The 12,493-nt window shown below is 39.2% G+C and overlaps 1 protein-coding gene across 1 annotated transcript; it reads left to right on the top strand.

Annotated features, from left to right (window-relative positions):
- The first annotated feature begins 2,465 nt into the window (after positions 1-2,465).
- akirin2 (akirin 2) lies at positions 2,466-11,164 on the top strand. Its single transcript, XM_039688964.2, has 5 exons — positions 2,466-2,974; positions 4,755-4,883; positions 6,996-7,145; positions 10,332-10,403; positions 10,485-11,164. The coding sequence occupies exons 1-5, from the start codon at positions 2,797-2,799 to the stop codon at positions 10,493-10,495; spliced, it is 540 nt and encodes a 179-aa protein (XP_039544898.1). The 5' UTR covers positions 2,466-2,796; the 3' UTR covers positions 10,496-11,164.
- Positions 11,165-12,493: the final 1,329 nt, after the last annotated feature.

The following is a 12,493-nucleotide window of genomic DNA, read 5'->3' as shown; positions in this document are numbered from 1 at the left end:
ACTACTACTTAACTAGTGAAGTGCGGTAACTGTCGTACTTGACAAGTAAAATTTACAACAACAAAAAATGTATAGTTAAGTAGTGGATGTTTTAGTTAACTAGTGGATGTTTTAGCTCTTACTAGTAACTTGTAAAACATTTTTGGCCTTACTAGTTAACTAGTAAGGTTAAAAAAAACATGCTACCAGTGGACATTTTGGGCTTTACTAGTTAACTAGACTGCAACATTTCTTGCCTTACTAGTTGACTAGTATGGTCCAAAATGCGTCAACTTGTTAACTGGTGGACATTTTAGCTCTTACTAGTTAACATGTAAAGTGATTAATGCGGTCCACTAGTACTACTAGTATAAATAGTAGTATAAAGAGAATAAATATTTACATATTTAATAGAGAGAATATTTACAGTCGCCTATATACACACACAGTATAGCCTACTCCATGGAGCAGAGAACCTGCGTTTCTGTTTTACTCACCAACAATACAAAAGTTAAAAAAACAGTTAAACTAGTTAACTAGTGGCCATTTTAGCTTTCACTAGTTAACTAGTAAGGTTTAAAATGTTTTTACTAGATAACTAGTAAGGTCTAAAAAAGCACCAACTAGTTAACTAGTAGACATTTTAGCTCGTACTAGCTAACTAGTATGACAATTTTTGCCTTCCAACACGTGTCAACTAGTTATCTAGTGGACATTTTGGGCTTTACTGTTGACCAGTGAGAGCCAAAATGCTCACTAATTAACTAGTAAGCCGAATTTATGTTTGACTAGTTAACTAGTACACGTTTGTGCTTTACCAGTTCGGTCCAGATGGCCACTAGTTTGTCAAAAAGATGATATTTCTACTAGTAAAAACTCAATTCTTGATATCAACAATTAATTTTGAATGGCACCTTTTAAATTTGAAATCCCACATTGGCCTGCCAACCACCAATAGACACAAGTAGTCAACTTATGGACTATATCGTATGTAAAAAGCAGGATATGAAAAGAGTAGTATGTCTGAATTCACACTAGTCATAAAACAGTAGTCGAGAAGTACCAGATGATCTTCTTCCGCTGATGTTCAATGGACATCCAAAGGGATTCTTTACTGTCCCATGAGGCCACAGGAGAGGAGTTGTGAATGGTTGTAAGTTAGTTCTTCATCAAATAGCACCTATTTTAGCTCTCAGTAGATCTAAATAAGCAGCAGTAGTTCATCCTCTGTCTATAATGGAAAGCTGAAAGGACACAGATGTTGACTGGCTGATTGTCTCTCGCAGTGTTCTTGGCACAGGTCATCGGACAGCAACGTCAAGCTGGATCTCGCAGATTCATGTACTCTCAGGATAAGCATCCCAATGCAAAAAGACTAATATTAGCATAGATGCCATTCAGTTGATTGAAAGCAGAGTTGTATGAGAGGTGTCTTCTTTTCCAGCGGACCTGAATAACAGCATAACCCTGGGATGAATGAACTAATTAGGCGTGTGCTTGACTGAAAAACAAGTCTTTAGTCACGGCGTAAGCTGAGAAAGTGAGTCCTGAACAGTGCTAAGCCAAAGCATCTGCCTCCTGTTGTGCATCATGCTGTGATCATATAGTGAACGTGATGGATTATAGTGTGTCATTAATGAGGGACTAAACCATTAAACGCTCTGTATGTAAGTTAATGAGCAAAGCTTTAAACACAGCTGGTTCACTCAGGAATTTTAAGGCTTTTTAGATTTAAGTAAGCTGAAAATGATGATTGGGTTAAACGGACCATAAAGTATCATTCTGTCATCGTTCAAACCTCTGAGTTTTTCTTCTATTGAAAATGAAAAACACATTGTGAGGAATGTTTTTTTTCCCGGCCTATACAATGGAAGTCAGTGGTTACCAGCAGTGTTAAAAAATCTTTTATATTCCACAGAACAAACAAAGTCAAATAATTTTGGAACAACACCGTAAATTATGACAGAATGATAATTTTTGGGTCAACTAACCTTTTAAGTGATGAAAGAAAACTAATATGTGTATGATCATACTTTTGAAAAATTGTTACAGATGGTTGTATAATGGGAACATTAAAAAACAAACCGAATATTAGGAACGTTCCAGTCAATGAAAGGACGCCTGCTGACCCTCTTTTGAAATGTATTATATTTAACTACGTCTGTTCTTTTATGTTTTATTATTAACAAACATATTTGAATTTACAATCTTCACTCGGTTTTATTTCAATTAAACGTTTAAGCACATTTAACACCAAACAGGAGCCCGTCAGGAGTTAGACGTGTTGTTTTAGGGGCTTTTTTCAAATCCACAAACAATCCGAAACCACCAATGGGCGACTTCACTCGGAGAGAAAAGCGAGCAGGGCCCTGTTGGATATGTAGTTTTAATATCGGCTCTTGGCAGCAAAAGAGCGTGGGGAAGAATCTTGCATAAAACTGCAAGTACCGGCTTCAACTGAAAGTCTCCGCGCATGCGCAGAGAAGCGGCGTCGTCAAATGTTTTGTTTCCACGCCATATTTGTTAGCCGGCTAGCGCTCGCTCCAGAGGCGTCGGACGTGAGCTCGGCACAATCCGAAATCATCGGTGCTTTCATGAGGAGTATCGACTCCATAACAGCATTTCCCCGTGCATATACGCGTCTGTGCTTGCTTAGTCAACGTTTTGGCCCGAAGGTCAACGCAGAATTTGAATAAAAACGAATCGATTGGGTCGTGTTCCCTTGAGATCGTAGCAGGGGGCTTTCGCTGTTCGAGCGGATTATTTCTTCTCGCCACGTTCTTTTTTTAATAAAACCCCCCAATCTCTGGCTATAAGATGGCGTGTGGAGCTACTCTGAAAAGGACTATGGATTTCGACCCTCTGCTGAACCAGGCGTCCCCGAAGAGGAGGAGGTGCGCGCCCCTGTCTCCGTCCAGCTCGAGCGCGTCCCCGCAGAAGTACCTGCGCATGGAGCCCTCGCCCTTCGGCAGGGTGTCCTCCGCACTCACCACAGGTCAGTGTGTGTGTGTGTCTTCACTTCTTCAGACACTCCAGACTGTGTGTGTGTGTGTGGACGGGTGAAATCATGCTAAAACTCCCTGGACGGGGGTAACGTTACTCCTGTTATCTGGCGACATCATCAAAACACACTAGGCTAAATGTAAGCCTCGTTATTGCAGATACTCTCCATTTACACTGTAAACTAATGTTAGAGAATTAAACCGTAGCGAGTTTTTCCGGATCGACACGGGCCAGGAATGCTGCTAACTGTACAGACAGATGTTTAATAACTCGGGCTTCAGGCAGCTTGTGTTGTGTGCCACGATTATTGACCATGTTTGAGAAATACGTTAAAATAGTTTATTTATTAACTGTTATTATCGGTGTATTAGCAGCATTATTGTTTGTGATGTTGATAAGGGGGTTTTGGCGTCCTGTGTGTTCCGTCATGGACCGGAAATGACGTCGACCTCAGCGGTCTGGTTCAGGCAGGGGGGCTTTTCTTTGTTTTGTTTTTGAGACGCTGAATAATGTCCGTCAGTGGGCGAGGAGTCACAGCTGTGTGTGTGTGTCATTATAAATACTGCAACAGTGGTTTCCGGAAGTAAAAACACGACATATAAGGGAAGCTGCGCTAGTTTTTCTAATATAATGTGACGTTTATCCGAGTGAAACTGTGGTGACAAATCATGTCCTCGAAATCGGGTCTCCATTAGGACCCCAAGGTACTCTCTTTAGCGCCTGATTACAATTCCTGCAAAATCGCACACTAAATGATGCTTGAAGTTGAACTACGTTATAATGACCTTTAATGTGTGCACCACTTGGCTTATGTACTACTAGCATAGCACACAGTTACTCAATTAACCTGATAGCTTAGTTTATAAACATATTTGCTTTTACCCGACATTATTCACAATCATCTTTAATGTAATTGTATTAAATGTTCATTTTTTAAAAATAATATAATGTTCAATTCTTCACTTTATAGGCTATTATTAATCAATGAATACAGTTTATTGAATTTGTTTTATTGTGCACTGTATAGTAACCTATACATTTTAAGTTAATATCGTTTGTACTTAAAGGGATACTCCACTCTTTTGGGTAAATAGGCTCATTTTACAACTCCCCCAGAGTTAAACAGTTGGCCCTTTTCGAATCCATTCAGCCGGTTTTCTGATATTTAGAAGAATTTCAGTAACCAGACAGTTTCCGGTCCCATTGACTTCCATAGTATATGCTAAAAAAGGTGGAGTATCCCTTTAAACTAATCTTTGAATATCTAATAAACATTTAATTTCCCATACCTTGCAGGCTTAAACTCCCACACTCTGTCTCTCTCTCTCTCACACACACACACACACACACACACACACACACACTCTGGAACTGTTTGATTGACAAACTGAACTGTTGATTTCAAGCTATCCTGCTCTATATTATGTTTCCCAGTCTTTCATATTCATGTCATTTTCACTGTGTGTTAGATTAGCAGTGTGTATGTAGATTCAAAATTGAACCAGTTTAATTATGTAATATTAATGTTTGATGAGATGAAATGTGTGGTGTAGATTTGTCGGCACACTATCACAGACAGTATAAGCTCAAGCACTTTCAGCTGTAAGTCTTTGGTTTATTTCTTCTCTTGGGTCGTTTCATAGCAGAAACTAATGCCTGGCAAACTGGGATGAATGTTTCAGCGAGTTGAGAATAGTGAACTGGAGTTCTTCCCATGTGATCATGTTCTGGAGTCGCTGTGTGATTGTGAATGCTTTGCTTTTCTCTCGCAGAGCAAATCCTGAGCAACATCAAGCAGGAGTACAAGCGCATGCAGAAGCGGAGACACCTGGAGAGCAGCTTCCAGCAGAGCGAGTCCGTGTGTGGGCTCGAGTCCGGGCCGCACGCCTCCTCCAGCACAGGTACTGCCGGACGCCACTCGGGCCAAACCTACGCTCATCTGCGTACTTCCTTTAAAATAAACGCTCTCCGTCCACACTGGCGTACTCCCACGTCTCAGTCTGGATGAGAAACCTTTGGGAAACGCCTGAAAATGCTAAATTCTCCTTTACTGCGCATGCGTGAAAGCTCACTGATGATACCGACGGAAAAATAAAAGTTATTGTGCAATTCTTCTGGCGGGATCATTTTATTTAGTAAAATATCTCAGCGTTTTTACTAGGGTCTGCGTCACACACTCACCATTATATGCTTGGTCGAAAACGCTAAAACTGCGCTCATGTTTCGCTGCAGGACAGCAAATGTGAGTGAATTCTGTCATCTTCGCAGGACTGTGATGTGTAGTAACATATCTTTAGCGACCGTGTGAAAGTGGATGGCATTACAGGCACAATGCCGGTATAAACATGAATGTCTATTGGTACAATATGCGTCACATGACAGTATAAATATAAACTTGCACATGATTGTTTTTAAATGCCTCTGGCTTCACAGTCCACACTCAAACACGAAATCTGCTGTGAGGAGCTTCTTCAAAAAGCTTAGAAACCGGTGCCTCAGTCTGGATAGGCCCTCGGCGCCGGCGTACTCCAGATCACGCTCCGTGTGTGTGCGCCGTTCTCTGCTCTTCTGAACCGGACACCGCTAGGCCGTGATTTCACCCAAATTTAAGAAACTGTAGATGATGGTGCGTTTTTGGTCCCCAGAGGGTTAAAGAAGCTAATGGTCGATAATACACATGCTGTTAAAAGAAGTGTTTTGGTCCATCGGATTACGAGTGGACGACACTACGTGTAAACGGGCTCAAGTGGTTTGAGCTTGTCCACTTTCCACCTCTTCCAGATGGCTTTCGTAGTGTAGATGCCTCAGTGGTCGAGTATGTCATTTCCTGGAGATGCATGTCAAGAAGTTAACTGCCTTTTGATAATTAGGGCTATCACAAAAAATGTTTATTTTGGTATCAAATAGGGCTGAAAAAAAAATTATCACGATCATTTTTTTTTTTATATCAGTCGATATCGATAATTATCACGCTATATGTCAAATATTTATTTTTTTCAAGTTTCAAGGCAGATTTTTGCAACAAAGTGAAAGTTGTATAAACCAGAGTGTTAATTGTGTTTTTAAACTACTCTTTAAATTTATGTTCATTAACAAAAACAGTAACATCTGTTTTTTTCTTTTTTCTTATGTAACAACCACATTTTTATTTGGTAAAAAGTAATATTTTGACTGTTTGAGTTGTATTCAAGTTAACCATTGGTCATTCAGTATCATGCATTTAGATCATAACCACAGATAAAACCAGATAACTTAGCATGGCATAACTTTATGGTTTCTGTATTTTTTGTATGAAAAACAATAGCCTAACAGCTAAAAGTAAATACACTATTAAATACTGTACTTATATTCCATTAGTCATAATACATTGTCAACATTGATATTATTATACAATTCAGTATGTATATCCCACATTTCATGGTGCAGAAATATTACCAGGCTAACCTTACAGTAAATCTATGGTAGGCTAAATGGATTCAGTATCAATTCAGATTCTGACTCTATCGCTGCACACAGTGTTTCTCCTTTTTGTCAGCGGTGTTTCATCTGCCTTTAAACTGGTTTAAACTTGACCTTTGTGTTCTTCGCTGAACTCAAGTGCTTCTCACTGGATCTCACGAACAAAACGATGAGAGGCGCGTCTGCGTGAGCTCGCGCTCCGCTCAATGCACTGCCGTTTGGACTTTGACCCGAGCGGATAAATGCTCCGTGTGGCGCGCGCGGTTTAAATGAGTTTCGTTCCGCTTTTTTGACGCATAAACATTATCGAACATTTATCGACCTCTTGATATCGTTTTATCGAGGAAAATTATATCGCGATAATTATCGTTTTAGCGCCCAGCCCTAGTATCAAACAAAAATCCTACCGGTGCACCCCTAGTTGAAGAATTGATTATAGGCTAATGTTATTTTCATGCTTAAAGGCTGTGGTGAATATAGCGTCCAGTACACAGCGAGTGTCTGCTTCTGATGATGGTTGACCCAGGACTGACGCAGCGCTCTGTCTCCCGCAGGCGTGTCCTCCGGGGCCGTGTCCCCGTCCCGCCGCGAGCAGCCGCTGTTCACGCTGAAGCAGGTGGGCATGATCTGCGAGCGGCTGCTGAAGGAGCGCGAGGAGAAGGTGCGGGAAGAGTACGACGAGATCCTCACCACCAAACTCGCAGGTATCCGCTGTCGAGAATACATCCATCCCTGAGGATCACGTGCTCTTACAGGGATAACCCACAAAAAATGAGAGATCACATGATTAACTCTCCCTCAACAGACCAACAGAGTTATATTATAAACTGTCCTGGCTCGTGGACGGCCGTTACCAGAAGCCAGTAATTATAGTTTATAAGAGATTGTTCTTCAGATGGCCTTTATTAAAGGGTTAGTTCACTTTGTATTTTCAGTTTTGATATTTTTAGGTCAAACCGTTCTTGTCTGTCAGTCATATAATGGAGGTCTATGGTCACCACCTCAAAGAGCATGCACAGAGAAGTCCAAATTAAACATGATTTAATGACTCGTAAATGTAAGTACACACTGACGGCCTAAGACACGAAACGAGCGGTTTGTGTGAGAAAACCAACAGTGTTTATATCGTTTAGTAAAAGGTAAAACTTCCAAAATCTCCGTGTAAATATTGAGTGACGTCACACGCGAGCGATCACTTCCCGCGTAACATTGAACTGATTCAGTTCGGTTCAGTTGGACATTGAACAACTGATTCAGATCACTGTGATTACACGAGGTAAAAACTATATAAACACTGTTGGTTTTCTCACACAAACCGCTCGTTTCGTGTCTTAGGCCATCAATGTGTACTTACATTTACGAGTCATTAAATCATGTGTAATTTGGACTTCTCTGTGCATGCTCTTTGGTGGACCCCCTTAGCCTCCAGTGTATGACTGATAGGGCCTAAAAAAAAAAAAGTTTGGTTCCGGTTGGTTGTCAGTTGAGGTCATGGGTCGGTAGGGAATTTTTTTTTTTTTTTTTTTTTTTTTCAGTGGCAGCAAGAGATGGGTAGGAAATTATTCAGGGCTCGACATTAAAGGGATAGTCAAACCTAAAAATATCAAAATTGAAACTACTGTGGAAACAAAGACACCTACATCTTGGATGCCCTTGAGTTAAGCTAAAACATATCAAAAATTAATTTCAAAGTGAACTATCCCCTTAAGCCTTTTCACGTGCTTGTCCTCCGGACAAGTAAGTAAATCTGTCAATCACTTGTCCGAGTAAAAAAGTTGCTTGTCCGGATTTTTAAAATTTATTTATTTTTTATTCTGAAGCAATATTCTCATCAGTGTTCAATCAGCTTTGATATTTAAAAAGGCAAATTGTAATATCTGCACCTTTAAGGGCATCGCCTCCACCAATATTATTAAATGCCCTATACTATAGTGTCTTATTATTCTAAATAATTGAATTTATTGATCAAATTTAGGAATTTAAAATGAAAGATGAAGCATACTGTTACCCTAGGTAGGGCTGATGAAATTAAACCATTTACACTGAAAAATTACAATTTCATAAAATAATGTTATGAAATTGATTTAAATGTGCAAATAAGAAATATTGGAAAGAATTATACTAGACTACTTATAAACATAACACTAAACTGCCAATAGGTGGCGGCAGGCGGCCGTATAAATGAGTGAGTTATTGATTCATTAATTCAAACGATTCGTTCAAACGGTTGATTCATTCAAGAATGAGACAGATGTTGATGTTTATGAATGGGTCATTGAATCCTTGACTCAACCAATTCGTTCAAAATGCTGAATCATTCAGTAATGAAAACAGGATGAGTTCCTGTGAGATGCGTCGTGGTTCTGCTGTGACTTTTCTTTGGAACTATTTTCGCTGCTGAAATGGAACAAAAACACCCAATATTGCTTATAAACAGTAAGTGACTTAATCTTAACTGTTTATTGAACTGTTGTAGAAAATCAGTGTCACTTTCTCAATCGTGATGGTATTCAGGAAAAATAATTGAGGCTGCTTAGTGCTTAACATATGTTAAAATATAAAAACTCCACATTTAGATTTTTTATAGGCAGAGTATGTTGTTAACTGTGTGTGTGTGTGTGCTCCGCTCATGTGTGTAGATTTCTCTGCGCGAGCGTCAACAGCGCAACCTTACCATCAGTAATACAGTAGGCCTGCTACATTTATTATCCACAATCGATCGCAACTTGCAATAAATGTAATAAAATCAGAATCATTCTCTCGGTTTAGTGATTCCCTAGTTATTTTTTTGTTTGTTATTGATGTTCTAATCAGGCTACTTGTCCGTTGGGGCGAGTAAAATTCTCTTTTACTTGTCCTTCAAAAATCCATTTGTCCCGGAAAAGCGGACAAGTTAGACGGGCTCTAGAGATACGAACCGCGGCAGGTTAGAGTGTTTTGGATTGCATAAAATAATGAAAGAAACGAACAAATACATGGCGAAAGAAGTGCTAGACAGCAGAAGATGGGATTGGGATCATGATTGGATCATGATAGGATGATTTTTTAATAAAACTAGGCGGATGGAGGTATTAGTATGTGGTGTGTGCATGCCTATGAATGCATGTATTTGTATGTGTGCGAATATGAATAAAAATATCATAAATTACAAAAAAAGACTTGTATAATATGTATTATAGTTCAGTTTGACGAACGATATCTGCCTCGTTTGTTAATAGATTGCTGGAGGACAAGATGCATCTTACATCGCGTGCTATAAAAAGACGGAGCTGTACAAAAACGTAAATTAATAGTTCGCCTCAGAGTTTTTTTATTTGTGTATTTATTTAATTTTTATTATTTCTTCCCCAAGCTCATAAAATAATTTTGGGTCGCACATAAATTGACAGGGTCGGTCGGAAACCGGAAACAAACAATTTTTTTTTTTACGCCTAGACAACAACGGTTTGACTGAAAAATGTCAAAATTGAAAGTACTGTGGAAAGACACCTACATCTCGGATGCGCTTGAGTTAAGATAAAACATACCAAAAAATAATTTCAAAGTGAACTATCCCTTTAACCCATGGAGGCGTGTGGATTTACTTTAATCATTGATTAATGCACTTTGTTGGGCTTCAAAATGTCATCCCTTTATAAAGCTGGAAAGAGGCAGGACATGTTTGATATAACTCTGAAAGAATAAAGTCATATACTGGCTTGAGGGAGAGTAAATCATGGGATTATTCTCGTTTTCGTGAGCTATCCTATTTGTAGACGACAGCATAATTTGATTTGAAAACAAAGCTCGACCTAGCTGCGGTGTTTTAACCTGAAACGCTGGCGAAGGCGATCTCCAGCGCTGGCGGATCCGATTACTGATGGCGTTGTGTGTGTGTTCTTGTCTTCCAGAGCAGTACGATGCGTTCGTGAAGTTCACCCATGACCAGCTGATGAGGCGGTTTGGAGAGCAGCCTGCCAGCTGTACGTGTCCTCTCTCTCTCTCTCTCTCTCTCTGCTCTCGTGTGTGTGTGTGTGTGCTGATTCTGCTGTTGTTGTGTGCAGATGTGTCCTGAGCGGGCCGTGCTGGGGCGTGGTGGTGCTCGTGTCCTGTGGTTGGTGCCGTGTCCAGTGGATCTGTGCCTGCGTGAGCTCCTGACGCTCCTGACGGCTGGGTCTCCAGCAGTGCCAATCGCATCTTTCCCCCGCTGGGCTTCTGTCAGTGCGTAACCACTCTCTCTCTCTCACTCTCTCTCTCTCTCTCAGCAGCTGGAGTGCTTCCTGCCCGCTCCTCAACGCCCATATATGGACCTGCTCAATCAGTGGCTGTGTGTCTCTCCATCTGAACCCTGGATATTTATTAGGCTTCGACCAGGCCTTTTATACAGTCACCTGTCATTTCATCCGCAACCTTTTTCCTCTGGTTTTGTAAAATGCCTTTTATTTACTGCAAATGATGATAAATGTGAGAGTGTGTGAGAAACTTTGGGACGGTGTGTCTTGGAGACTGCTGTTCATAGCTTTGTGTAAATACATCCTGACGCTCATCTGGAGTTTCCCTGTACAAATCCAATACTGCATTTATTTTGATTAAATCTGTTTTCATGCTTTTGTATTTATTTTAATTTTTTTATTTCCTGTTTTTTTTTGTTTTTGCCCCTTTCCTCTGCATTATGGTTTTACTGCCCCTGTAGTTCAAATGACTTTATGTTGAAAAAGTATACACAAATAAACTGTTTACATAACTAGTGTTCTTTCTTGCAAGTCAGGGTTCCTTGGTACACACACACACCCCAGAATCCACACACTGGTTTGGTTTTAACTTGAAAACGAAATAAACAGAACAGTTCTCATCTATGATTGCAGCTTTAACTAAGCCCCACCCCTTTGCCGAAGCACCGCCCCTGAAGGATGTCTGCAAAATGATTGACAGACAGACACCGTAAATGACAGACAGTGCACCTTAAATTAGAAAAGAACAAATGAAGAAAACAAATTAACCAAAGTCTGGCTAGAAATGCAGTTTTTGACATATCAGACAAGATTTGTGCACACTGTAAAAAAAAAAAAAAGTTTTGGAAATAGTTTAAATTGTTAATGTTACTATACATTTTTTTGTTATTCTATTAATTTTTTATTATTTATTTAAAAAATATATATTTATATATATATATTTGTAATTTACATTTTTTTTTAATGTTTTTTTAAAGAACCTGTCCCACAATTCAACTATCAGATACTACATTTTTATCTGGTTTTATATAATCCATGTCTAGATGGCGTTTATTCGACACATGCCGTTTAATAGCTGTATATCACTGCCGTCTCACACACTCATCTCCGACTGAAGACAGAACACTTCTCATATTGACCATTAAAGCTTTTTCTGTAAAGCTCCTTTGCTGTATTAATAAACTTGAATTGAATTAATAAGCTTTTATGTTCACCTATGTAAAGTGTGTAGTGTATATTTTCCATGACGATTTGTACTACCAGCAACAATATATAAATATGTGTGTGTGTGTGTGTGTGTGTGTGTGTGTGTGTATATATTAAAAGGGCTGGCTATTTTTGATCCAGAACACCAAACTAGGTAAGGATTTAACACAGCGGGGTTACTTCATTCATTAAAATGTTAATACAGCAGAAGAATAGGGAAAAATACTGCTTGTTGAGCTCTTCCACACACCTATTATGGAGTTTTGAAAATTATGTAGTGTGTGTAACATGGATCTAAGTGAACAAAAACATCCTGCAAAGTTTTATGTATGAAAGTTCACCATAAAAAATTTAATAAATATTATCATATTGGCAGCATTGCGCGCGCAGACACCAGGGTAATATTTGGATCAGCAACCTGTAAATACTATTGGTAATTGTTGCTTTTATGTATTTGTGTGTGTTGTGTAAAAGTTAAACATGACATACAAAATTAAATATAAAAATATAGCATATTTTAGATAAATAGCGATACAAAGAAGTTTTATTTCATTCATTTTGTAGCCGAGCTGTGGCGGAGCTAGAATGAATAACGAAGTGTGCAATTTTTATTTATTATTATTATTATTATTATT

Source organism: Pimephales promelas, chromosome 13 (assembly GCF_988280905.1).
Source record: "Pimephales promelas chromosome 13, fPimPro1.hap1.1, whole genome shotgun sequence".
Classification (NCBI taxonomy): Eukaryota; Metazoa; Chordata; class Actinopteri; order Cypriniformes; family Leuciscidae; genus Pimephales; species Pimephales promelas.
The sequence above is the reverse complement of the archived record's forward strand: the minus strand, read 5'-3'. Positions and strand labels throughout refer to the sequence as shown.

Coding starts and splice junctions, on each gene's coding strand:
- akirin2 (XM_039688964.2), top strand. CDS start 2,797: ATGGCGTGTGGAGCTACTCTGAAAAGGACTATGGATTTCGACCCTCTG. Junction 2,975..4,754: donor GTCCTCCGCACTCACCACAG/GTCAGTGTGTGT, acceptor TTTCTCTCGCAG/AGCAAATCCTGAGCAACATC. Junction 7,146..10,331: donor CCTCACCACCAAACTCGCAG/GTATCCGCTGTC, acceptor CTTGTCTTCCAG/AGCAGTACGATGCGTTCGTG.